Here is a 27973-nt window from a genome sequence, read left to right on the forward strand (position 1 = left end):
TGGTCTTGTATAGACATGAGCTGGCTGCACCCTTGGGTTTGAATTAGTTGTGCTAAAGGATAGGAAAAGTGTTTTCTGATGTTTTTGTAGGTCTTCTTTTGCCCATGGGTGAGAGTAGCTGTATCACTTTAATGCAGAAGCAGGCAGGTGTGGTGGGCCATGGGTCCATGCTGGAAGAGGTTGGGAAGGTGATGGGGTGGGCACCTTCATTGCTCTGCTGTGCAATCGCCAGCTCCTCAAAGCTGCTTCCTGGCCAAGGGGTGGGAGGTGGGTGTCCCAGCACTGGTGGATGTTGGGCTATGAAAAGCAGATGGGGGCTAGTGCCCAATAGGTCTGACTGGGGTGGACTTATCCTGACCCAATGTCCATGAGTCCAGCAATAGGGAACATCTTGTAGCATCTTCACATCCTCTGTACCCTCTTTGTGGCAGGCAGTGGGATAAAAACCCCTTTTAACCTTGCTCATAAAGTGAGGGGTAGAAATACATAGCTGGAGTTGAGGGCTGGAAACTGAGACAGAACCCTGCTGAAGTCTTTTTTTTTTTTTGCTTGGGGGTTTTCTGCAGGGTTTTTTTGTGTGGATTTTTTTTCTTTCTTTCCTCTTCTTGGCTCTATCTTTCAATTGCAGCTTGCGCAGATTTGTCACAGGTCAGGAAAACTTAAGCCATGATTTGTAGAAGATGAATGGACTTTTAAAATCAATTTTGTGGTCCCTGGTGTCAGTGGGGTGCCAATCACTGTGTGCTGGTGCTGCCCAGTTCCTCTGCAGCTATCATTAGGAGGCGCGGGCAGCATTCATTACAGGGAGGCTGAGTCTTGCCACCTGTTAATGGAATCGAGCTGCCTGACCTTAATGTGTGACTGATATTTAATTTGAAGTTTCTGTGGACACCAGCAGGTTGTAATGGAAACAATACAGGCCCAGCAATGCAAAGCCCTAGCCCTGAGAACAGCAAAATAAATTAAATTTAGTAATTAGCAAAAATCCTTGGGGCCTAGTGGTCAAATGTGGAACTAAAAAAAAAAAAAGGAGTATTTCCTTCCAGTTTGCAACCTCACGGGTTCCTGGCAGGGTTCCTGGCAGGCTCTCGTGTCCTGTGGGGAGGAGCGTGGTACAGTCTGTTTGCTCTGGATTGGTGGGAAATTTTGAGATGCTCCTTGTCCTGCTCAGGTGGATGCATCTCCAGCCCCATAGCCATCCCCATCACCCTCCTGGTCTTAGATTTGCTGAGATGTACAGACCCTGTACCCCTGAGACCCTCATCCACGGGGTCTCTCCTGATGCACCCATCACCCCAAGGGGTCCCTCCTTACCTGCTGTGATTGGGCTCCCTATGGTCCCCATCTCACCTGGGGGATGGTCACCTGCTAAAAATCTGTGGGTGCCCCAGAGTGGATGTGGTCATCCCTGGTGCTCAGTTGCAGTCCTTGCTTCACAGGGAAGTGCAGGCAGCAAGTTGATTTGATAGGATATACCTGGGGATTGGGGAGCGCGCACTGATTTGGGATGCTCCCTTGGTGAGGTTGTCCACTGTTGAGAACATCTGTGCAGCTGAGTCACTAGCTGGGCTGGGCAAGGGGTGTTTTCCTCCCTTCCCATGGGATTTTGGAGAATGTGGGAAGAAACAAACCTCTGCCTGTGCCTCAGAGCTTTAGGCTCTGCTTGGGACCCAGCACTGTCCAGTTCCTGCCCTGTGAGTACCAAAGATAAGAGGTACAAGTAGGTGTCTGGGCTGGGACCATCAACCAGGTTTATTGCCTGTTTCCCTCTCCCCATGAGCCCCACTTGGCCCTTGATGCAGCAGGGCAGGCAGGCGAGGTATGGGCAGGGGGTCCCCAGCATGGGGTTCTTCCAGGAAAAAATAAAATTGGAAAACGAGCCCACCACCCCAGCTGTTTGGCAGGGAAAAAATGTGGTCCCTCCTCAGTCTGGAGCAGATGAAGATGTCACTCTGGAGCCAGGAGGAAGCTCTGGGCTGGCACAGAGCAAGCTAAAAGACTGAATTATAATTTCCTAAATGCCTCCTGAATGTCTAGGGCCATGACATTTTAAAAGGTGCTCTGTCCTTCTTTGGGAAGGACAGGTCTCCACTCCCTAAGATGCAGGAGTGATACACATAGACAAAGCTTCACTATCAGCAGTGTGCCCAGGTGGCCAAGGAGGCCAGCAGCATCCTGGCTGGTGTCAGCAGTGGTGTGGCCAGGGGGACCAGGGCAGTGCCCGTCCCCCTGCCCTCGGCACTGGTGAGGCTGCCCCTGGAATGGCACGGTGGGCTCTGGGCCCCCAGCTCCCAGACAGACCCTGAGGGGCTGGAGCGTATCCAGAGCCGGGCAGGGGGCTGGGGAAGGGGCTGGGGCACAAGTGCTGTGGGGAGCAGCTGGGGGAGCTGGGGGGGTCAGCCTGGAGAGGGGGGGCTGAGGGGAGACCTTCTGGCTCCCTACAACCCCCTGAGAGGGGCTGGAGCCAGGGGGGGCGGGCTCTTCTCCCAGGGAACAAGCGACAGGATGAGTGGAAACAGCCTCACGTTGTGCCAGGGGAGGTTTTGGTTGGGTGTGAGGAAAGATGTCTTCACTGAAAGGGTGGCCAAGCCCTGGCACAGGCTGCCCAGGGAGGTGGTGGAGTCACCAGCCCTGGAGGGATTTAAAAGACTGTAGATGCGATGCTCAGGGACATGGTTTAGTGGTGGGCTTGGCAGTGCTGAGTTAACGGTTGGACTTGAGGATCTCAAAGGTCTTTTCCAGCCTAAATGATTCTGAGTCTATCTTACAGTCTGTAAATCTGCTGTCCACCTGCCCTCCAGGATGCATATTCCCACTCCTTGTCATGTGTGTCCATGGTTTGCAGGACAGAAAACCGCCTGATGCTGGGAAAAATGGTGGATGAAAGGCAAAAAAGGGATTGCTAGGCTGGTACTGGTAGAAACTCAGCCCTGTCTTCCTTGGTTCCTCTTACTAGCAATGGTAACACTAACTGGTGGGAGCTCTGGGTGGAGTGATACCTGTAAATGCCCCACAAGTGTGGGGTGACATAGGAGACCTTGGCTGGTCATAGGAGAAAAGGTGGCTTTGGTCCCTGAAGCATCACCAAAAGGGGAGGGAACAGCACGGCAGCAACCTGCAGTTGTACAAACACCTTTTCACAGGAGATATGCAGAGGGAGGAGAGGGTCTGGCCCTGGGTCCACCACCCACCACTTCTGCTGCCCAGGCAAGCTCTGCCCTCTGCCCAGTTCCCATCTCCTCTGTAAAACAGGGTACATCCACCAGCCTGCTTCTTGCTGCACTGTCTATATGCTTTGCCATCCTCCCCCCATGCCATTTAAGTACAGAAACAGCTAATTTGGGTATGCCACAATTTGCCACAGCACAAAAAGTCTGCTTGAAGGCCCTGCAAAAGAACCAAAATCAAACAAATTTCAGATGGTTTCACAAATGAAGCTGAAAGGTCATAGCAATATCAAGCAGGAGGTCATATGCAGCGCTGCAAGCCTCTGCTAAATATCAGCCGAAGATTAGTCCATCCTCTCCAAAAGGCCAAGAGCTATAAAGGCTCTGAGTTCCTTCTGCCACGTGTTCAAACTCAGGGCATCTAAAAATGGCACAAGCCCCCTATGAAAGAGAGACACAACTTTGGGAACGGTAAATTCAAGGGAAAATGTCAGGCTGGTGAGGTATACAAAAATGAATTTAGGAAATTCTTAGATTTCTTTAAATCTGAAAGGGACTTGTAGATCGTGTGGCTAGTGCTAATTAATTTGGTGTCTTGCCAAGCATAGTCATCGCAGTTTAATCAGCAGCTGTGAAACAGCGTTGTCCATCTGCCAGCCTCCCATCCCGGCTCCTGGGGATGGCAAGGGATATCTCTCTGTTAGATAGATCACCACATCCTGCATTTGTTTGAAGATCTGGTCCTTGAAAGGCTTCACCTGACATAAAAGTTGCCGGTGCAGGAACTGTACTGGACAGGAATTTCATTTGGGGAAAGCAAACTGGAGGGTTAGACTCTTGTGGAAAGAGTTCAACAAGGCTGCAGGCTTCTCCCCAAGGCCACCAACCTTCTCCTAATAGTATTGTGCTAATTAACTGGCCAATTCCTTGGTTCTCGTGCTGATGTGTGGATGGCTGGTCTAATTGGGCTCACTAACTCTCCCCTAGTCCAATTTCTGGTGTCTGACACTGGGTGTCCCACAACTTCCAGAGGTCCAAGACTAGGAGTTTAAGCAGCAGCTGAACCTCACACCCATTAAAACTGCTAAAACACCATATGAGGCACCCTGCAAACATGAAATAACACATTGGCATGAGACAAATCTTACCTCCTATGTGGTGGGTCCTGAAAACACGTGGGTGGATGTATCAGTTAAGTTACAAGTGCCTGGTGTACGGAAAGCCCTGGGGACATGCACTTTCCCTGCCATAGCATCTCACCTTCACACACACCCACCCCCCCCACCCCCCCCCACCCCCCCCACCCCCCCACCCCCCACCCCCCGAGCAACAGCTCACTGCACTCCAGTCATTGCTTCACTCCAGTCATTGCCACTTTTTGTACTTACAGGGCACTTAACCAGCCCCATAAACAACAATTTACAGGTTATTCTGCAACCTGTAACGAAACCCCTTTTATTTATTTTTTTATTTCTGTTAAGAGCAACACCCACAGCCCTGGGAGCCAAATTCTCTCTGAATGCCGGTTTTGTTTCTCAACAGCAAGGCTGTTTTGAGAAAGCAAGGTAACTGTGGCAACCTGGTGCTGTTAATGGGCTTCTCCAAGGGGGTTTGCTGGTCCAACCAAGGGGTTGGTGTGAGGATTGTGGACCCAGACCAGTTTTCCACCCTGTGATGCTCAGATTAGCTCTGCCTTAACTAATTTGATGGGGAGTAGACTGCCAGAGGTTGTGTTTTGCTCAAAAGAGGGAGCAGGCTTTGCTGCTGGGGTCCCTCTCTTCCTCCCCTGCATCCTTCTCACCCCACGGTAGCTGGAGAAGACATGAAACTGGGGATGCAGGTTTGTGTATGGGCCTCCCTTGTCACCTAGCTTGGCTCATTCTGGATTTGTCTATGGTTTCTGTGTCTTTAATATTCACATGGATTAATCTTTTGGCTCTGCAACAGCTTTTCTGTTTGAGGTGGCTGGGTCTGCTTCTTTAGACTAGTTTAATTACTGGTACTCTATTGCATTTAAATTTAAAAGAAAAAAAAGCATTAATTGACACTGCACAGGGAGCGCAGACCCACCGCTGCCATCTTTCCTGCAGACAGATTGAAGATGACATGCCTGGATTTGCAGCAGACACTCCTGGCACCAGCCTGATGTTAGAGCAAATGCTTCCCAGCCATGGATCATGCCTGGTGTTTTCCCCGACACCTGGCTGTGGGACTTGGGTTACACCTTATCTGCATGGGAAGTGGGAGGACCTTGCTGTGGTTGGAAGTAGCTTTGGATGTAGTGCTGCAATTTTTCCACCTAAAAATTCCTGCAATGGCCTCATTGTGGCAGGAGGACGCTTCTTCCTCGGGTGCAATTGCTATGCCATGTCAGAGTAGTTTCACAGGTGACTTCTTGCAGTGACATCTCCTACATGCTTTGTAGTGTGGCTTATGGCTAGTGTTGCTCAAGGACAGATGGCCCAAAGTGTACCTGTATATTTCGGAGTTTTTCTTCTGATTCACTGCTCCCTCATTCAGTGAGTCACCTGGATGCTGTGTAAATCCATACCATATGTGGGCTCCCCCATTCCTCCTGGAGATGACACATGCAGGGCTGATGGCAGGCTGGGACCTTCTGGGACAAGGGGTGGGCTCTCAGCATGAACTGCCTGCCTTGCTTCCAGCCAGAAAATTCCCCATACCTCTCTTGCAAGTAATTCTTTCCTGGGTCTTCTGGGATTGGGGGAGGCTGAAATGTGGAACAAGTGTGTGGGGAGGCTCTGTGCACGCTGCTGGGTTGCAAGCTTGGTGTTGAGATGGAGAACGTGATTGGAGGCCGTTTAGGGGAAACTTTCCAACACTGTAGGTTTGCCTTCAGTTCTCCCTCCCAGCAAATAGGGTTGTGGCTTAGAGTGGACGATGGGTGGATCTGCACTCCATGGAAAGCACATTTTCCTAAGGTAACATTTGCACAGTTCTCCTCGGGCTGTGTTGCATAACCCTGACCCCAACATCAGCCCAACAACGTTCCCGTACCTGGTATCTCCCCACTGCCTCCTGCAAAAAATCCCAGCCCTGCAGATAGCAAAGCATTTGGATAATGGCACCAGCTGGACGGTAGCCTGGAGTCCCACTGGGGACCCTCTGATGTCTGGAGCTGACCATATGAGCAAAATCACTATTTCTCTTTGCTCCAGCTGAGGTGGACTTTTGAAGGGCAGCCAAGCTCTCGGGCTGGGGGCTTGGGGCATCTCCTTGGCTTTTGGCCACTGGAAAGCAGAAAGGGCCTCGGTAGAGCAAAGTCTGAGTTTGGGGTAAATCTGAGTGCTGAAATCCAGGCGGATAGCTGACAAAACCCAGTGCTCAGCCAGGGGCAGGTTAGGTAGTGATGGGCTGCAGTAACTACCTGAACTCTAGAGAAGTGGGATGTCACAGGGGTGCAATTAAAACAGCAATCTGTCCTCAAAACGTCACTGACATTGATTAAAGGGCTTGGGGAGTTTTGCCACGTTTTAACTCTTCCTGAACATCAGGCTTAATGTGCCAAAGATCAAGTAATCCGATGTTGTGAGTCATCCCTGGAAAGCTTGGGCTGCTGGCACCGCGCTGGGCAAAGGACATTGATCCTGTTAAAGAGCAGATACTAAAAAGGCAAGGCATTTGAGAAAAGGCATTGTGTATATCTGAAAAAAGCTTGACATTATTCAGTATAAGCTGCTTTTCCAAAATTATTGGAAGGTAGAAAAAAAAATCCCACATTTTTCTTTTCCCATTTTTCATGTTTAAGCCAAAATAAAATAATTAAAATAAAAGGCTTATGAGATTTAAGCTATTTATTACCAAATAAAACTGCATCTGGGCCGTGTGCTTCTGTGCCAAGTTTTGGCATCACGAGAGCACAAACATCAAGAGTTACGAGCCCCTTGAACGTGAGGTTGATGACGGAAACATTGACTTAGTCTTAACTTTCTCAGGGATGTAAGATGCTTACTGGGATATTTCAGAAGCTGGTTGCAGGGAAATAAGACAATGTCCATGACATGGAGTCATACCTGCAGCATCCTACCTAGTTGCTGCCAGGCCACCTGCAGCCCTGTGGGATATTCTTGATGGAATAAATTAGGAACTTGATTTCCTATTCCCATTGTGGTGGAAAAGAGATGCATTCAGCCTCCTTTAACTTCAGCAGGAGGGGAAATTCCCCACAAGCAGGTGGATTTTCATGCTGGAAGGGACAGCTGTTGTCACCTTCTCTATCCCACATCCTAAAATTAATTCCTGCCCAAGTGAGGTGACATCCTTAGGAAACTATCCAGCCTGGGCTTTATCAGCCCTGGTGCTGAGGAGAGGGTTCAGCTGTGGGTACGTGGTGCCCAGTGTTTCAGCCTGTGTTGGCTGCAGGTCAGCCCAGACCGCTGGGTTTTGTCGGGCTTATTACCGGGCTGATGAGCCTCAGCTCATGTCAGGCACTGCTTTAAGCTGTGCTCAGCTGTGGTTTGTTTCATCTTTGCTCTTTCTGGTGTGGAGTCACAGGTCTCCTGCGGTGCCTCCCTCCAGGCTGTGTGCATGGCACCCTTGGGCTCCTCCCCAGACCTCCTTCCTGGCTTTGGCACCGACATAAGGGGCTTACTGCTCCCAAGGGACCCCCCTCCTGCTTTCCGTATAGCAAACACTTCTGCCTTCAGATGCTGCTGGGGCTCTGGGAGCTCATGGTTTGCTGATGACCAAAACCCATTTTTCCTCAGATATTCTGCCACCTGCGAATAGGACCTGTGTGGTTTTTCTTAGATAGATGACTTTACATTTAGCCCTATCAAATACATATTTCTTGCTGTCTGGGTAGAGTTTTCCTTTATGTGTTATTACAGCAGGGCTTAGCAGCGCTAACTCATGCCAGGACCTCATGCAGAAATGTGAAGTAAAAACTATTTCTGCATCGAGAAACTGATGTTTTACTTGTACTTTAAACATAGCTCTCTCTCTCTCCTGGAGTGACACATACCTATAAAATCTGAGATATTAAGTTTAATAGGCAACAGGCTTCCAGGATCTTGGACTTTTAGCTACAGACTTCTTATTCATGGAGTGTAAAAGGGGAATTGCCAGGCTGTGGTATGGCAGGACTCACACTTGCTGGGGTTTTCTCAAACCTGAGTTCAAGTGAGTTCAGCATAAAGAGCCACTGAGCTGCCCTAATGTGTGCCCACTCACTGCCAGTACCCACCACATCTTGCGCACCTTCTCTTCAGCCTCGGTCCTTGGGCTGGACGGTGGCCCTGGCTGCTGGCGCAATGCTGGGGGTGCAAACGGGTCCCTGCATGGCACCTCCAACCAGTGCACCGTGATGGTCAAGCCTCCAAAGTCCTTTAGGTTAGTTCAGGGGTCCTCAAACTACGGCCTGTGGGCCGGATACGGCCCCCCAGGGTCCTCAATCCAGCCCCCAGTATTTACAGACCCCCCCCCGCCCCCCCCCCCCCGCCGGGGATTGGGGGGGGGGGAACCAAGCAGCCACAGATGACTGCCTGCCACTTCATCCACACCGGCCCTCTCTTTAAAAAGTTTGAGGACCCCTGGGTTAGTTAAATGAAGAGGTCCAGTGGGGATTGGGAGCTTGCAGGAGCTCCACAGGTGCAAGCCCTCATGCTGAGGGCTGCCCCTGGGCTGGGGGGGTGAGCTCGTGGGCTCAGGATAGGACCTTATAGCCTTGGTTAGTAAATCCCCTGTACTTGTTCATTCACTGCATCCCATGGACCCACCTACTGAGAACATTTCTGCTCTCTTTTAAGAGATAATCTTCATTTTTTTGTACCTTAGCAATTGTGAAATGCTCCTGTCTTCTGTATATTGTCACTTTTGAGAAATGCCTTCTGCTGAACAGCTCCTGCTTTCTGCCTTGTGGGGTGAGGAGGGGCATATTTTGGTGTGGTTTTTGGAAGGTCTCTAAAAAAACTCAAGGGGTGCTGTACAGTATATTGGCTTCCCTGGGTGGCAGGTACCGCACATGCTGCCCTCCTGGCCCTACTGAGGGAATCACACACCCTGGTACATGCTTTGCACCCTACCTGGCATGTGTCTGCAGGGTTTAAGATAAAATCCAGGTGACCTGCAACATGGGACCAACCAGTCCATTTGCAAGGGGATGTCCCATGTCCTGACTCCCATCCTTTCACCACTACAAACTTCATTAGCCCTCAGCATTAATAGCAGCACTAACAACACACCCAGTGCTTGCCACCTCCCTTTCTTTAATAGGCAGCCTGACTTCCTGCTGCTCCCCAGCGCTGTGCTCTGTCCACGAGGTCAGACAGCTGGTTTTGATGGCACGTTTCTGCAGATGCTAAGAAACAAAACTCAGTGCTGTGCTCCAAAAAGGTCTGGCTTTGGGGCTGATTTGCCAGAGAGCCAGCAAAGAAGAAAGGCTGGACTGCAAAACGTTCCCCATCCAACTTGACGTGCTGTTCCCAGAGATGGTGAAACACTATCGGTTTCCCAAACTCGCCCCCCAGATCACTGCTACTCACTCTGAAGCTGTGCAGACATGTTGGGTGGGATCTCCTACCTCCAGGCTTAAGCTGCAGATAAATAAATCCACCAGGAAAACACAGCTGGTTATTACAGTCCCATTTAAAACACAGGATGGGGAGAAAAATCAATGCATGCAAAATGGAGACAGATGGGACTGATGTGGAATAACCTGCCCAAACCAGCCTCCTCTATGTTTTTAGGACAGGTTTCAAATACTGCTCCCATCCTAGCAGGGAGGTTTAAAGCAGGTCAGGCAAACTGTGCCCCAAAAAGCATCTTTCCCCTCTTTGATGATAAGGGGAGAGCAGGATGGAAATCTTTAGTGGAAATCCCTATGAACAGGGGATATAAAACGTGTGTAGAGGAGAGGGCTGGCACCAGTGCCACTGGTCCTCACCCAAAAGCTGCTGAGGAGGGAGGGGATGCTGGGCCCAGCACAGGATTGGGGTGCTGTGGCTGCATCCCCACAACCTGGCAGGGCAGCCTGTGCCAGGACTGTGGATAAGCCCTGGTTCCCGAGTGCCCATGCGGTACAGGCGTACCAACAGACTCTGCTCCCCTCTGAGCCACTGTGGTGTGGCATGGGTTAATGCTGAGCAGATGCAGGTTTGAGACCATGAGGCATTTTGCTTAAACAGGGACAAGAGACAGCTGAGGGCACATTGGCTCTTTCCTAACACCTTCTCTGGGGAAGGGTTAAAGTTGTGTTTGGATTTCAGACCCACCAGGTTTGTCAGCATTTGGGTGGGGGGTTTTGGTTTGAGCTATCACAGAATTGAGAGTCTGTGCACAATGCAGCGTAACACCCAAGATCCTGCCAGGTCCTTGCAATGTTTAGCTACTGGTGGTTTGGTTTGGGGTTTTTTTGTCATGGTTTTGGTTTTTTCCCTCTTTCTGGATGTCCTGCCTATCATTACTGCTAGGAGGGAGCTGCTGCAAGCCCCCCAGGCTGGTCATTAAGAGTGTTTTAAGGCAGGTGTTGAAAGCAAGGAAACATTGGAAACCCGAGTATTGAATTTCCCTTTCCAAACAACTGGCTGCAGCATATCGCTGCCCGTCAAAGTCAAGGCTCCTGCGTGCACAAGTCAGCACGTTTTACATTCCCAAGGGCAGGGACAGGGCTTGTTCCAAGTGCTTCCTCACTGCTCTCTACAGGCAGAGCCAAGTCATAGACGGCTGTCATGTCAGGTTTATTTTTAAAATGAGGATGAATTCCTTCCCCTGTTTAATTTTCTCATTTCCAGGTTGGGGATTAATTGATGTAGCTATAAGACCCTGCTAGCAATGTATAACCATGAGAAGTTGAGCTCTCTTCCCTGTTTTTAACCAAAGGGGCCCCTGGCCCCCTCCAACTCCATTTTGTACTTTTTTTTTTTAATCCAGCTAACAATCCAAACCCTGGAGAAGAGCTGTTGAGCCCAGGCACCTACCAATAAACTGGGAAAAGCTCTAATTTTGTTTGCCTTCCCCACTGTATGGCACATAAAATGGGCTTGGGTTACACATAGAGGCTGGCCGGGGTGATGGTGGGGGAGAAGGGACGGGTGAGCACATTGGGTGGCATGGCTGCTGGGCAAAGCTCCAAGAGTTGCTTTGAAGTTCAGGTACCAGCCAAAACCCTCTCTGCCCAGGTTTTGCTCAGGCATAAGCCCTGCAAAGGGGCAAACACCCAAAAATGTTGTTTAGACCTTGATGTGACCCCTGCTTTTCAACATGGGCGTTGAGAGTGAGCGATTCCTGTTGGCCATTCGTTCTCCATCCTTCCTGATGCCTTCAGACCAAACAGAAACAAGAAGGGTTATAAAAAAGTCGCAGAGGGGTTTTGCAACATCTCCAAAGCCACGTTTTCTCTGGTGCCTTTTCCTGGCAGACGTGTGGAGCTGGGCTCAGAACCATGAGAAACGGGACAGTTTGGGGAGGAAGAGCTGTGCTGGGTGGGAAACATCATGTCAAGCTGCCAGGGCCACCCGTCCCTCCAGGCATGCGAGAGCCTGGGAAGGGAGGAGTGAAACTGGGGCCATTAAATCTCAGAAAACATTTTCTTTCAGTGCGATTTGGCTTTTTTTTTTTTTTTGTGTGTGTGTGTGATGATCCAAAAATCATAAATACACCCTCGAATGCCATACATGAGAACAAAGTTATAATTAAAACATAGTGCAAAGTATAAAAGTAAAAAGATGGATTTAAGTGTAGCAACGCTGCTGAAGTGTTTCTCCTTCCTCCTCGGAAAATATTGCTGAATTCAACACATTCCTGTGAAACATCATCTTCAACAAAACTTCCCCCCCCCCCCCCCCCCCCCCGAAGCTAGTGGAAAAGGATTGCAGGAAAAAAACCCTCATCCAGTGCTGTATAAACAGCCATCCCTCTCCTGTGATGGGTCCGGGCTGCCTGGCCCTATCCCGTCACCAGCTCTTGCTGCTCCCCATCCCCACCACTCAGCATCACTTCACCCCTGATGTAAATACGCTGATAAATTCTGATTATTGCCAGTTGTATGGATTTTGTTGTTGAATGCTGAATCTAGGCTCTGGAAGGAGTCCCACCTTGGCTTTTTTTTGGGTGCATCAGGGCTGCACATGGTTTCCCCTGTGGCGTGCGGGAGAGGAGATGCTCTGCTCAGCGTTAGGGGCCACGGGTGTGTGTACGAGCCTCTTCTCCAGCCACGCCAGCTCACGGCACTCAGCAATTCATGAGAGGCTTCTTTAGGGTGGGAGGATGTTGAATGGGGATTGTACAAGCAGGCAAGGGCGATCTCCAGTCTCTGAGGTCTGTGTTTATGTGTTTTTCAGGACAAGCTGAGCTGTGTTTCGCTGTGCCTGCACAGAGGTCCATAGAGGTGGGGGACAATAAGGGCTGTTGGGTGGCACTGACCATCAAGCCATTAATTTGCCATGGAGCCCATCTCAGCCCTGTTCCCCTAAACTCCTTTGCAGCCCTTTTCCATCAAACGTGCAAAACTGAGCAGGAGGATGATAAACCTCCCAAACCTCATGTTTACACCCAGGACCCAACCGTGCTCCACCAACCACCACAGACCAGCCCTTTGCCCACTGCAAGGGCTCAATCCTGACTCGGTCCCTGGTGCTGCATGGTCTGGCCAAGCAAATAAGGCAAATGGAAATGTTCCTTATCCATTGCTAATGTGTGTCAGGGCTGCTCCTTGCCTGGCTATGGGCTGGTGCTGGGTCTGCTACCCACCGCACAGCACTAGATGTGTGGGATGGCAGGCTGCACCCTGGGCTGGATTTGAGCTGGCTGCCTATTATTTTTGGCACGATTCTTGCCATTTGCTAAATGAAATGAGAAAGCTGTTGGCGAAGGTGCTGAAAGTTAGACAGATTCCTTCCCCTCATCTGATAAATTTTTCTCAAATTCTTTCTTCCTCCTCTGCCATTCTCCCTGCCCCGATCTCCTCTGCAGTTTGTTGTCCTATAAGTGAGATGTTGTGATATCTTCCTCTGTACAAGACTGGTAAATTTTTATGCAGCTGAATATATGGTGGATTTGCCCTGGGAGTTTATTATTTTTTAATTTTTTTGTTTTCCATGTGCATTGCCACCCCTCATTTCCTATTAGTAAGTCAGTGTAACTCGTTTAATAAGGATATGTTCACAAACAATTTGCAAACGGTTAACACGTGGCTGGTGGCACCAAGTGATTAGTAACTTGTTTGTAAACACAGTATGAGTCTCCCCCATGGCAGTCCTTCTTGGTGTGCCGACTGAAGCTAGAGCTGCTCCCATGATTTTAACCTTTACTCGCTGCATACTGTTGGACCGATGCTAACTTCCCACTGCGTTGCTGTCTCCGAGGGGAATTTTAATGCACGTCCAGGGCTCCCAGGCTATTAAAAGCCTGGCAGGCTCTCTGCAGAGCTCGGTGCTTGGAAAGGCACCATGGATGGCTCCTGTTGATGGGGTTTATCTGCCTACCCAGAGGAGGCGGAGGGGTTGTGGGGGCTCTAATCGGGGCGAAACAGCTGAGACGCCATGGCTCTGGCCCCCAGCTCAGCCAATTGCGACAGGCAGATCTTCCGCGGCTGCAAAATCTGTCAGTGAATGAAGCCAGGGCTCTCCAGGAGTCGCCATCTCCCTCTCCGCCACGATGGGATCAAGATGTATAAACAGCCCCAGCCTTCCCACCGCTCCCCTGGCTCCCACATGCTCGCATACAGAACATGAATGCCTCAACAAGCCGGCCAGGTTGCCTTACCCAAGGGAAAAATTCACATGCATTGCAGGCAGCTTAACAGCATAAGACAGATTTTGTTTTCCTTTCGAAGGCAGCTGGGCTCCCTGGGCTGCAGCTGTCTGCTTGAGATACCTACCCCCAGCGCCAGCTCTGGGCCTGATCCTGCATCCCTTACCAGTAGCCTGACTGCATCAAAAATACTGTTGCCACAAGGAAAGGAGGTGGAAATTAATTGTTCTGCTTTCTGGGTTTTTCTTTTCATAAAGCCCGCAGCATCCCCTGTCTCTCTGCAGGGATTACCCAGGGACTTTGCATCTCTGAGATGGGTCAGTGTTTAATGAGCACGTGGATCCCTTGAGCCTTCCTGGGTGAAATGTTGCTGGATGGATAAATTTGCATGTGCACATGCATAGTCAAATCTTGACTGACACTAAAGGAGAATCCCCAGTGCCAGAAACACCCAGTATCAGACTAGTACATTTCTGTGACTCGTTGTCACATACCAACCTGCAAAAATAAATTAATTTATCATTTGTAGGGTTTACCTGGGGGTGCAAAGGAAGCAGGAGCATTTCTTTTAATGAGAAAAAGTCCAGGCTGCTTCAGATAATGTATAGAAACAGTAAATATAACTGTAGAACTGAGGGGGGGGAAAAAAAAAAAGAAAGAAAAAGCTGTGGAAGCGAGAAAGCGTCGGCGAGGAGGATGTGATGAGTTTCCCCATGGGTTTCCACTGTGTTCGAAGCCTGTGTGAGCAAAGGATGGAAACGGCGTGGTGGCGAGCAGCCCAACAGGTTCAGCTATCCACATGCCAGCATCATCTGTTGGCTTGCTAAAAACTAATTCATACCTCCTCGGTTTGAGACTGCAGCCTGTAACACCATCTTCCACCTAAGCGTTTTGAGTGCTTTGTAAATAGCTGTTAAGCAATCCTCCCAGTGGGATTTTTAGTTGAAGATCATCTTCACAGAGCTAAAAGGGATATGGGGCCACAGCGTCGCCAAGCTGGGTAGCTGTGGGGAATACAGAAGACCCAGCTCCATGGTGGGTCCTTGGCATTACGGCGTGAAGCCACAGTGCCTGTCACAGTAGTGGAGGTGAGTCAGACTGGTGGGGACAGCTACTGATCTGCACTCATGTTCTGGCAGCGGCAGGGATTAATGAAGCACCAATTCTTCTACCCCTTGATCCCTGGTGCTGACCTTGGCTTTGGGATGTGATAGAAGAAGCTGAAGGGGAGTGGGTGCCATGGCTATCAGAACATCACACAAGGCAGGGAGGTGTTGCTGGTGCCCACCCAAAGGCACAAGGTGGACAGGGCATCAGTGGCCACAAGGTCTTACACCATCAGAAGCCATGTCATATCTTCTTTTGGACCAGGCTTGGCCCCAGGCATGTCAGAGAGCCACGTAGCTCCTCTTTCCCACCCCACAGATAGCTTGGCTTGCCCAAGACTTGATTCACTTCTCCACCAGATCCCATCTTTGCCTCCATGTGTTAGGGCAAAATTTAGATTTGCAAGGCACTTCTTAGACCTGGATTATCCTAGCTAGGCTCAGGCATTAGCGTCCTTTGTGGCTTAGCTGAGGCCAGGTGGGGGTAAGGCAGCAAGGGTTGTTCAAGCTGGGGTGTGTGGGTGGGCAGGCTGAGGAAGACAGCAGACCTGGAAAATGTATACGGTCAACAGAAGAGCATGAGGATATAATATGCAGCAGGAGAGGAAACACAAAGAAGGGGAGGGGGGAAACACCCCCCTGCTCTGCTGAGAAATAACTCAGTTTAGACGCTTGCACTGAGACAGAGGTCTCTGATCTCAATGGCACTTGGACTCAACCAGTTAATGGGAGACTGCACAGAACTGGAGTAAGTTGTTTGCATTGCTGACACAGATGTGATGCATTGCTCATCTCAGAGCTGCTGATCTGATGATGCTCTGAGCTATCATCATCTGCCACAGCAACAGTGTTTAAATGAAAGGAAGAAACAACAGGACGAGGAAAGAAGGATTTCTGGCTGGTAGGCAGCCTGACAGTAAGCCCAGAGAAATCAGTCCTCCATGGCTGGAGATACTCGTGCCACCAGGAGGAGCACATCAATGAGCCTCATGCAGCGAGGTGGACCCTCTCCGCCTGACCAGCAGGCTGGACATGGGGACATGTGTTTCCAAATTGGCCCCTGGTCAAAAGTCTTTCAGGGCTGGTGAGGACTGCATTGCCTCTACAGCAAGGACACTGGGCTTCCCCCTCCCTCTTCAGCTGGAGAAGACAAGTGTTTGCAGCAAAGGCCACCGAAGCTGATGAACCTGCTAGGTGCCCTTGGGGTAATCCATAAAAAAATATCCAAGAGCTAGCAGACCCCTCTTCCTGCAGAATCAAAGTATCCCAATGGAGAAGGAGAATCCTTCTGTAGGATGAGGACCAAAACTCGAGCTCATTGAGCTGGGAGAAGGTCTCTGCCTTGCAGATCCCAAAGCAACATCACCTTCCTGCAGCCACCATTGGAGCAGGTGGTGGGAATGTGGCTCGTGGAGGATGCAATTAGCAGCTCAGGAGCTTGATAGGCACACTTTCCAACCTCATTGTCTTTGCTGCAGAAATGTCCTCAAAGCTTAGCTAATGAAAATGTCAGCCCTGCCCTTGTTCTGGGGAGTGAAACTATAAGCTGGAATGCGGTATTGGGACTCGTTTTCAGTCATGGATTTCTCTCTACTGTGGCAGACATTACTGTCCAGGCAAAAAGCAGATTAAATCCATGAATCAAATTTTCTTGAAGCATTTATAGTCAATGCTTGTCAGTTCCAATGCAAATGTGATCTAGGACCAAAAAAAGAAGGAAAGAGAAGGAAGATGTCCTAGCAGAGCAATCATTTATAGACACTGCTAACATGAGATCCTCCATTGTGTTGAATAGGGGTGAGCGCCTGAGAGACATATATTGGTGTTGCTCATGGTGATTGACCTGGAGTAAGGCTGCTCAGCTGGTGTCAGCAGGGTGACACTGGAATTACCTTGTGTATGCAAGACCCACATGGACTTGGAAAGCAGGCTCCAGCAAGGCCCTTTGCAGCTAGATACAATTAGCAGAGGAGGGTAAATTTGACAGTAGGTAACTCGGAAACGTCATGCTCTGTTTTGCGCTGTTATTTGTTTGCCAGGGCTCTCTGAGGTTCACCAGTACCATCCTTGGCAGGGATTGGCTTTTTGTTGTGCAGGCTGGTTCGGTTATGCCAGCTGTATAATTTGATGGCTGCTAATAAGCATAGATTTGCTGAAGTATTCCCCAAAGTCTTTGCTTTGCTGTCAAAATCCTCATCAGCAACTGGATTAGTTGTAGGGAATGAACAATTACAACCCCAGACAGTGTATTATGTTAAGACAGATTGACGGGGTTTATTTAATCATATGGTCCCGGTCACATCTCGATAGTGTTTTTCCTATGGAGGGAAATGCATCATTGCACCCATAGGTACCAGGAAAAATACTAAAAAATGCTTGATTTAATTGACTAGTGCCTAAAAATACAGCAAATTAACTCTTTGTACCCCAAAAAAAAAAAATGGGCTAGGCTTTTACTTTAGGTTATCCTAGCTCTGCATGTCTTTCTGCCCAAATATCGGAGAAGTTTGCACTTTCTGGGCTGCAGGGAAGTATATGACCAAATTTCTCACAAGGACTGTCTTGGTATGGGAGGAAAATTTTAAAGTCAAAAGCCCTGACAATATGATGTGCCCACCCTGTGCTCTCTAATTCATCATGGCTCTGGCAGCAAAGGTCCTGCAGACATTTCGCTAAATCAGACTAAGGCCTCCCAGGACAGAGCAAAAGGCTGTAAGACCTTGGCTAAAGGTTGTGCCAGGCATCAAGAGATGAGAGTAGAACAGAAGATGAGAGACTGGCATTTTCTGCTTTTCTTAGGTGCTACAAAACGTATCCCAGTAAATGTGGGGGAATATCTCTGATCTTCACTGTCCTGTGTTGCCCAAAGCCATCTTTGTCTGAAATACAACTAAACTGCTGCCTGGTGGCACAGGCTGGTGTGCTTGGGTGTGCAGAGGGATTAGCACTTGAACCTGCTCTCCCACCTTGTCTTCAGGCCCCAAGAAGACCTGGAGGTGTAAAACGGCTCACTGGTGACTTGCTGTAGCAGTTTTCCCTTGGGAGGACCCATGGCCATTAGAGGTTGAGCAATTCACCATGAGTTACTTTGCAAGTACACAGCAAACACAGCAGTTATGAGGCATCTCCCCGTGATTACGGGGTTGCTCAGCTTTAGCAATGGGCCAGGGCAGCACAGGATCCCCATTTCATTACTCATCCTTTACCTGTCAGTGGGGTACGGTGAATTGTGGCCACACTGACAGCAGCAAGTGTAATCTGCCATACCGGGGGAATGGGGTAAGTGGATGGCTCTTGGCTCTGGGTTTGCAGCTCTGTTACTGAGGAACAGCGGGTCTGATCCCACCTCCTCTGGCTTTAATTAATAGCACAGTTGAATCATGCTGTTATCTGACAGCATGGGAAATTAGCACCTTAAGAAGTTCTGCTGCTGGTGGCACATGTATTTGTTACCCACTGCCTCTCTCAGAGGGGCGTTACAGAGGAATATTTTGTATTTAAGAGGTGCTGTGTGTAATTACTTATGCACAGTTTTGCAAATAATTCGTTTCTGTTAGGTCCCCTCCCGTTGTTTCTCTTGCTGGCATCTGGCTTGCATTGTGCATCTTCTGTTTCCATATGGGCATGAACAGAAAGTGCTCAAGGCTCCCCGAGCTGCTGTGATGGGCTGGTAGAAGGGAAGTGTAAGCAGAAGGGACCTGGGTAAAGAAGGCATGATGTATCTTGGGATGACACTTGGTGTCTCTTGGTGCTGTTGATCCTGGGTATCTTGTGCCATTCCCAAGGACTAAAAAAGAAAGAGGAGTGTTTTAGGAAGAAGAGATCTTCAACAGACTGTGTAAAGGGGTAGGTGTCCTATCCTGGGGCTGATCCTCAGAAAAGAGGCATCTTTAATAGCCTCACTGAAGCCTCATCCTTCACCTCTGAGTTTACTCTTTCCCTAGTTTAAGAGCCAAAAGTTTTGCCACAATGCCTGTAAATTCTCCAGGAATGTAGGAATTAATGTGCTGGATCCGGCCAAGGGCCCATCCAAGGTGTTTTGCAAAAAGCCTCCACTACGGATATCTTTCACACCTCATTTCTTCCTCATTCCCATCAGTTTCATGGCTGGTCTCATAGCAGTCTGTGTTGCTTCCTGCAGCTGTTCTCTCCCTGCGTGCAGCTCATGAGGACGGGCTATTGAAGGGTCTCGGCAAAGACACGTGGTCTTAATCCTGGCTCTCAGAAGTGGAAGGTGTCACATTCATGTCCAGCAGTCAGCGAGAGACAATTTCTTAGAGCAGAGATTATTTCCTTGCCTATGAGACATTTTTAGAGAGGCAAAGAAATACCTTGAATTGCATGGAAAGTCAGCAAGCTTTGAAAACTTTGGTGAGATCATAACCCATGAAAGCAGATTTTAGAAAACAGATTTATCGTTTCTCTCTGTTTTCTAAAACGTTGAGGCTTTTCCATAGAATCATGAACAGTTTGCGTTGGAAGGGACCTTCAAAGGCCATCTAGTCCAACCCCCTGCCATGAGCAGGGACATCTTCAACTGGATCAGGTTGCTCAGAGCCTCGTCCAATCCAGCCTTGGATGTTGCCAGGGATGGGGCATCGGGAACCTCTCTGGGCAACCCATGCCAGTGTCTCACCACCCTTAGCGTAAAAAAAATTCTTTCTTATATCTAGTCTGAATCTTCCTTCTTTTAGTTTAAAACTATTTCCCCTTGTCCTATTGCTACAGGCTCTACTAAATTTTTTGTTCTTTTTCTCTTTAAAACAGGCAAAACCAAACAAGCTGAAGTAGTTTTCATCATTATACACTTCAATTTGGAGCCAAAAAGTCACTTTGAATCTAAACCTAGGTTTTCATTCCAATGGTTTTTGGAGGAGAAAAACTATTAGTCAAAATGAGCATTTTTCCATGTAATCGGCATTAAGTGACCTGTTCTCTTTTTTCTAACCCTTTTGGCAGTGGAGAGAAACAGCTGTTTGCCCAGTTCTTGTCCTGGATGGGCAACCAGAGGGCTGGGCTGCCCTGGACACCGCTAGCCCCTGTGACGGCTGTGCTCTTCTCTTCCAGGTGCTCCTTTTCAAAGGTCTCAGCATCCCCATGCTACCTCCTGCCGGCACTTCCACCTGGGTCCCCAGCCTCAGCTCTCCACCGACTTCACCCTGCCTCACGCAGTGCAGCCCCAGCCGGGGCTGACCCCCCACATGGCCCCCATGCATCAGCACAGCGGCCCCCTGCACCAGCCCCTGGCGCCGGTGCCAGCCCTGCCCTTCCAGGACGTGGCCGGACCCTCCTTCCTACCTCAGGCGCTACATCAGCAATACCTCCTCCAGCAGCAGCTCCTCGAGGCACAGCACCGCCGGCTCATGCCCCATCCCAGGTAAGGAGGTCTTACTCTTCCTGAAGGATGCTCAGAAGCTACCTCAGCCTCACTTCAGCAAAGCGGCTCCTGCAAAATCCCAGCAATACGTGCTGGTAACATTGGGTTTTCTTCACAAGTTCGTCTGGGTAGCCCCAAAATGCAGCCACCAGAAGGGAGGCTGCAGGGCAGGTTGCACCTGCAGGTGTACCTTTCCCATAGGGATCCATACCGTGCTCAGCTAGTATTTCCCAAGGTCACCTATTGTTGTCACTCGTAGGAGAATCATGATGGTAGCACCTTGGTGTTGCAGTGAACCTGTCCTGCAATGGCAGGGAGTGCGATAGACCTCGTGCATGAGCTACCTCCTCATAGCTGCTGTTTCAAAACCATGTAAGAAGTTGTATCCATCAGGTTTTGCACATGAAGGGCTTGCTCCTCTGGGTCTAGGTGGGCTTCCCAGCTCTATGAGAGAATGATGGCGTTGACCTGCAGCACATTCAGCCATGGAAAGTAGCCTAAATTCAGACTGGGCTGGCGACTGCAGAGAGAATTACTGTAACTCAGCAGAGGTGGAAATGGATGCCTGGCCTTGTCCTGATTGTGTTTCTTGAGAGAGGGGTTTAGATAGCACATAGGAGTGCTTTTATTGGAAACATATGGAAGCTATTTGTGGGTTGTACCCATGGATCAGGAATCGGAGGGTGAGTCTTTGCAATAATGCTTCATTTGGAAAGAATGCTACAGAGGGAAAACACTTTCTTTCCATACCCTTTATGTCTGAAAATTGTGTGTTCTTCTCATCCTTGTTTTGTTTTGCATAAATTGGATTTTAGGTGGATTTAATGATTAGTTAATAATTGTGTAGCGCAGACGTGTGAGGCTGAGGCACCAATGACACAAGTGTTTCTCTCTTAGTCATAAGCTGAATTCAAATAAAAGCACAGAGCCCAATTCCACACAGAGGCTGCTTTGGTAAATGCTGTCAGTGTTACATTTGCAAGTGGGTTGTGATGTGGAAAAGGGCAGGAACCTCCTGCCCAGTCCCACAGACTGTTTCTGAAAGCACAGCTGCATTGGAGGAGGGTGTCAGAAACCTTACAGGTGTGGGGCATGAGCTCCCAGTAATGGGAATCTGTCGTGCATTTTAAAACTGAAGCCTCTGAAGTGTGGCTGCATGAAAAATCCTTTATCTGGCAGTTCCTTGCTCTGTTTGCTCTGGTGTTTTCCTGTAGATTTGCTTTGTGATGGCTCCCACTGGTAAGCGAGGACTTGGCAGGGAGCGAGGGGTGTGAGCCTGTAATGCAAATTCTGCTTGTGCATCTATCTGGTCTCCAAAAGTGGACGCTGATCACACAGCAGGTGCTCTTCCACTGAGCAGTTCAAATAAACAGTAATCATGAGAAAAGACTGAAATCCCTAGAAGAACCTTGCTATATTTTCTACCACTTTCCCTACCTGCAAAGGTGGTGGAGCTGTGTGAAAAGGAGCTGTATCCCAGCCTGGCCTGTCTGTCCATCACGCAGAGAAATGTTGGCAAAGGCCGGCAAGAATAAATTCTGCTTTCAGCTACTCCTGAGTAATCCTGTTATGAATGAGGTTCCCCAGGAGTTTATGGACTGCATGGGGAGACGAGACAACCTGCAGCTTCTTTATGATGATGGATAATGGCTGAGGCAGGGACATGTTTTATCTTGTGTGTTGTTTATGGGGCTGACAGTGGAGAAACAGAAAATAATGTGAAAGGCACAAAGCTTCTAAGGAAGAAGTTGCTTGGTTTCCTCCTTTTCTCTTCATGCTGCCACCAAATGGCATCTCCTGTAATCTGAGTATATGTAGATGCCACAGGGGGTGAGAGTGGAGGTTTTGTTATGTCCGTGGTGACCATGAGTGCATGACATAGCTCTGGGTTCCTCTTCCCATCATCCCTGACACCTGCTGGGACTCTTTCTTCTTGGACACATATTCAGAATCCCAACTGCTTGGGTTTTCCCCTGGTTTATTGACACAGGCTGGGATCAGGAGCCATATGTACCAATGCCCACCGTGTGGCTAACTGGCTTGCCGGTCTCCTTCCCGCAGGCGGGCTCAAGAGCGCATGTCTGTTCATCCTCACCGTCTGCACCCCAGCTTTGACTTCAGCCACCAACTGCAAACTCCACAACCCATGGGGCCCCAGCCCAGGTATTTAGCTGAAGGGACGGACTGGTAAGTCTTCCACATTGCACTACTGCATCGAATGAGGTGTTTAAAAAGTCCTGGGAAGTCTGTAAGGGTTGGTGGATGTCATCATGGATCAATGCTTTCATGAAAGCTAATGGTTCATCTCAATACATACAACATGGGGAGTGTGCAATGGGAAAATCATCTCTGGGAGGGCCATGAGTGTGTGCTAAAGCCTTTGTGCATGTATGTGATAACATTGAGGCATTGGTATTGCCCATAACTCTTCATCCATGGATGTAAGAGTGCAGCCAAGCAATAATCTTCCTGCTGCAGGGCACAGCCAGGGTCTTTTTCCTGTAGACCAACATCTCTGCCTGAATTAGATCTTCTGCTATCCACCAGCCACTCAAAAACCAATGGCTGCAACTTTTTCCATGGTCTAAATTAGGGAGCACCATGCTGCCCTTCCCCACCTTGCAGGATGGTGTGAATGAACTAGTAGTTCTTAATAATTTTCCCACTGCAGTGTTTGATACCCTGGAAAATCAGAGTGGGGAACCAATTGTTTCATTTTCAGAGCAGGTTTTGAGCTCTTGCACAGTGAATAAGGTATGGGGCCCTACTTGGAAGAATAAGAAAATAACAACATACTTCTGAGTAGCTGCTTGTTAGCTGAGCAAAGTCCATTCTGTGCACTGAATGGAAAAAATAGCATGCTAACATGTTATTAGAGACAGTCGCAATGTGTACGCACAAGGGGACTGAAATTAAATGGCACAGGAAATCTTAATTATGGCATTTCCTAACATCTGAGAGCTTCACTCTGCAAATGGAGAGTCCTTTTAACACAGGGGGGGATTTTTTTCCCCTCCAGGGTAATAATACACAACCTAAAATATGGCCAGATCCTTCTGCCATTTTCTTCTCAGGTGTTCCCCTTAATGGCACCACTGTGAGCTGAATTTGGCCGGGATGACATTGTTAGTTCAGTTTGTAAAGTGGTTCATGTACCATCTGGATAGAGCCATTCTTTCTGCCTCTCCTTCAGTGCAGAGTGTTTAATTATAATCATTAGAAGGATCTGATAATGCATCACTTTATGTTCCCCTCCTCCCTCTCTCCCTTTTCACCCTGTGTTTCTCCATAGCTATAAAACCTAAGGAGCCAGGATGGCAGAAATCATATACTGTGTATATATATTTGGGTGACTCATTTCCCCTCAGGGCACATGTACAGTTTTGCCCAGTGACAGATATAAAAACTTTCCTCTAATGTGTTACCACCACATGAGCAGCAGTGACGCTCGCTCGGAGGCGGTGGGTGGTAGGCACCATTGCGGGAAACGGGGATGGAAGGAAGATCTGAAGGTGATCAGTCATCTCAGACAGATCAGCCTCAATTAAAATCTTCTGGTGAAGAATAAACAAATTCCCATTTGGTTCCTTAAATCATCTTTTGCGTATGCATTTAGTGAAGACCATCCAACCTGTTATCTGGAGCCTTATCCTTCACTTTTTGGCTGTTGGCGACCCATGTGCCATAAGCAATCACAACTCTTGAACCTCACATCTAAGCACCAAGTTGTCCATGTAGCACAGGCTAGAAGGTGATGGTTGGTTTTGGTTTGCTTCAGCTAATGTGCTCTGCTTATTCACCCCCACACCCTGGGAAAACACCGTTCTATGCAGTATTCTGCTTTGCACCATTCTGCAGACACACAGCATCGCTTCAGGAGCCTCGACATCCAATTTTAAGCCTCTAAATGCACCTGTATGCAAACAGTTCAGCACTGCTGTTATCGCAATTACTTGTGCGAGTTAATAATGGCCATTCATCTTTAAGAGATCTCTTCAGTCCTTGATTTCAAAGCACTCTGTGGATTATCATGTCTATTTTGCAGACAGGGAACATGGGAAGGCAGAGAGGAAGCGGTCAGGGTCATGCATCAGGCCTGGGAATGGACCCAAAGCCTCCTGATTTTCAGTTGAGCCTTCCATCCACCTGGGAACAGTCTTCAGCAACTGGATAAATATCCAAAATTGTGACACAGGGGATGGAAAATGCCCAGCCCTGCAGATTCTTACCCTGGTTGTGTTCCTGCCAGTCGCCTGCTGTGGTTTATCCTCTGCCAGGTTTTGTCTGTCTAGCACATGGCTAGCACGGGGTCAGCAAAGACAGTCCCCTCTTTGCTTCAACTTGGTGTGGTGTGTCTTAGGGGGTACAAGAGCACTGGAGCTGCTGTCTGGTACCCAGGCTGTTCTGGGTAAAGGGTTTCTACATTTACTGTTCCCTCACATCTGTTATCTGCTGTTGAGTGAAAGTAATTTTACAGCTGCTGGAGGACACGTCTGGGTTGCTCCTAACAAGCTGTGGTGGTTGCTGCCACTGTTCTCTGCTTAGGGGAAGAGAAGTTGGAGGCTGGAATAGGAAGCCACCCCTGTGTTCTAATTAGCTTTGCTTTGGCAAATGTGAAGACAATGGTTATTAGAGCACTGGCTTTAGTAATTATGATAAAGTGAATGACATTCAAAGCACTTGTTTGCTGAGAGATTCTTTGGCTGGAGAGACAGGGATGAGCCAATTGGATTATAGATGGAGATGCAGCGTTAGGTCTCCTCCCATCCCTCCACACGGCGTGGGGATGGGGCTGCAGTTTGTCTGCGTGCTGCGCTGGGCACAGCTGTGGCATTTGCCAGGATCCTGGTCATGCCAAGTCCTGGGATTGAGCTGAGTTATTTTCGTGGACAAAAGTGTCTAAATTCACCAAGAAGAGCCCCAGCTCTGCTGGCCCAGGCCAGGCCGCATGCAGGCAAGCGGGACCTTCGGGGGTGTCCTGCTTCATTGGTGTTGGCCTGTTGGTTGTGTGACACCCTTTTCTACAGCAGTCCCATCCAGAAATCTCTTCAAACCTTTATATTTTCTGCATGAAGAGCAGCTCTGGAGCTCCCTGAGGCTGGGTTCAGGTGAGGTGTGGTCTCCCTTGTCTCCCCAAGTCCTACCATGACCTGGTCTGGGGGACCTCCAAGGAGTACAGGCATGTCAAAAAGCCCCCAGATGGTGCCTAGCTGCTTCCTAACAACTACGCAGGATGGTTCATCTGTGTGCCCCCTGTGCTGTATTCCTGCAAAATATTCAAGGCAAAATGTAATTGTCTGCAGTGATGGCAGCACAGACAGGACCTGGTCTGGCTGGGCTGAGTTACTGAGCCTGGGTATCGATTGGAGCCACCAAAACACTCTTGTTCTGAAATCAGCAGGCTGTGCCCATGCAGCTCTTGACCCCAGCTAACACAAATGCTAACTGGCATAAAAAGAACACCACACTCCTTTGTGCTGGCCCACATTGGAGGAAACTCCCTTCCGAGCAGTAGCATCACCCTAGGTTGAGGAACCCACCGCAGCCCAGAGCCCACCAGTGGAGGTTGCTGCGTGAGCGTGATCTGACTTGCTGTACGCCATACAATAGAACCGTGCAACCAAAGCCATGTCTTCATCCTCGTGCCTGCAGGGACCTCAGCGTCGATGCAGGACTGACTCACACCCAGTTCCAGGTCCAGCCGGTCCCTCAGCCCTATCAGCATTACTTAGCTACACCTCGGATGCACCATTTCCCCAGAAGCACATCCTCGACACAGATAGTAAGTGAAACGCTTTTACCGAGAAATGTTTTATGCATTGTCTGCCAGAAGGCAGTCAAAATAAAGGAAAGGCTGCTATCTTTCTATCACCTGTCTTCTGTGAATCACACTTATCTCCGGCTGTGGGAGGGAGTGTCTGAAAGGATAATATTGCATCACTGCACTCTGGATTAGGGAAAGGAAAGAAAAGCTCAGCTGCTCTGGAAAGATTCGGTCCATGGTGTGCAGCACTATGCTCACAAGCTGGTCTGCAAAACCTGGGCAGGGTGGGAGAGACTCAGCAGTTATTACTGATAATATAATACTGGAACAAACTGTGGGCTCCCCAGGACTTTTTGTATGCAGAAGGATTGGCAGTAGGTGACTCCCTTCCCTGGGCTCAGCCTCGAGGACCATACCTCATCGCATCAGCCTTGACACCATCCATAAAGGTTTTGCATAACCTCTTGCACAGCTGGAGATGGGGTCTGACAGAAAGATGGTCTGACTGGGGTCATTTGCTGGCCCTTCTCCTAGCAGGGTGCTGTATTTGGAGCTGAGCCATGCCCAGGACTCCTAAACCTTAAAGCATCCTCAGAAATCCCACGAGGGTGTTTTTCCCTTGTGCCCATAGTCAGACCCTGACACCCATGTACTGCAGTGAGGCTTAAGAAAATCAAAGCTTGGATGAAGATAAATCCACCCATTTCAAACAAAACAAAACAAAACAAAATAAAATAAAATAAAATAAAATAAAATAAAATAAAATAAAATAAAATATCTTTTTAAGCTAATCCATGTTGAGAGTTTGGAACCACAATTTTATAGATGCAACAGGAATTATTACAGCAGATAGTTTATTCAGAAGAAATGCATTTCTCAGTTATCATTTATAGGAGATCTATTTAATAAAACTTCATTTTTTGGTTATTAAAAGGCTTCCATGGGGGAAGGTGTCAGTCTGCTCTTTAATTTTGAATTTTTAAAGCACTAGATTTAAATCAGGGTACACAATGGATTTCTATGTGCAGGTATGGGTGGCTTTATTTTTTCTCCCTCACTTCTTGCAGGTTGTTCACGAAATCAGAAATTACCCTTACCCTCAGCTTCAGTTACTTGCTCTTCATGGACTGAACCCAAGCAGGCACACGTCTGCTGTGCGGGAGAGCTATGAAGTATGTATCTCGGGGACTGGAATTATTATTAAATTTTTAAATGCTGGGAATCTAAGCGAGTTCTGGTATAACCTTGTAACTCTGTTTTGTGGCATGGCAGTTGCATTGAGTCTTGCAGCAATTTTAGTAATAACTGGGAGGCAAAGGGGTTGAGTGGGTTTGGTAGAAGTTGGTTTATTCCAAGGTGCCTGGGTCTGGCTTGGATTGACTCTGTCTCCCTTCATGTCTGTGAACAAACTGCTCCAGTTCTACAGGGTTTTGTTTCCCAGCCTGTGAAATGGAGCTCAAATTCCATCCTAATTTCTGAAATATTGGATACCCAGCTCTTTGCCTGAGCCCTTAATTATTAACCCAAGTGCTAAGGCTCAGATCCATCATGAAAGGAAAGCATGACTGATTTGGGTTTGATGGCCATTTCCACTGCGGAAAGGGCAGGAGGGAGCCTTGGTCACCAGCAGGTAGGGTGGGGTGGTGGGACCTCATGCCCTGGGAGCAATGCTGATGGTGTTTGCTGCTGCTCCTGTGCTGCAGGAGCTGCTGCAGCTGGAGGATAGGCTGGGCAGTGTGAGCCGGGGCACCGTCCAGAACACCATCGAGAGGTTTACCTTCCCCCACAAGTACAAGAAGGTGAGTGCTCCAAAACCGCGGCATGGCTGCCAGCCCCTCTCAGCTGGCCA

General features: G+C 48.8%; 1 protein-coding gene across 2 annotated transcripts in view; it reads left to right on the forward strand.

Annotated features, from left to right (window-relative positions):
- ARK2C (arkadia (RNF111) C-terminal like ring finger ubiquitin ligase 2C) overlaps positions 1 to 27973 on the forward strand; it is a 51082-nt gene that overhangs the window by 15647 nt on the left and 7462 nt on the right. The window contains exons 2-6 of one of the 2 annotated variants that reach the window (XM_055792613.1): positions 20051 to 20360; positions 22422 to 22547; positions 26013 to 26142; positions 27192 to 27296; positions 27828 to 27923. In XM_055792613.1, coding sequence (XP_055648588.1) covers positions 20051 to 20360; positions 22422 to 22547; positions 26013 to 26142; positions 27192 to 27296; positions 27828 to 27923 — 767 coding nt within the window. The remainder of the gene's footprint in view (positions 1 to 20050; positions 20361 to 22421; positions 22548 to 26012; positions 26143 to 27191; positions 27297 to 27827; positions 27924 to 27973) is intronic. The other variant, XM_055792615.1, reaches the window with a different exon arrangement.

The sequence above is a fragment of the Falco peregrinus genome, chromosome W, assembly GCF_023634155.1.
Source record: "Falco peregrinus isolate bFalPer1 chromosome W, bFalPer1.pri, whole genome shotgun sequence".
In the NCBI taxonomy this organism is placed as follows: domain Eukaryota; kingdom Metazoa; phylum Chordata; class Aves; order Falconiformes; family Falconidae; genus Falco; species Falco peregrinus.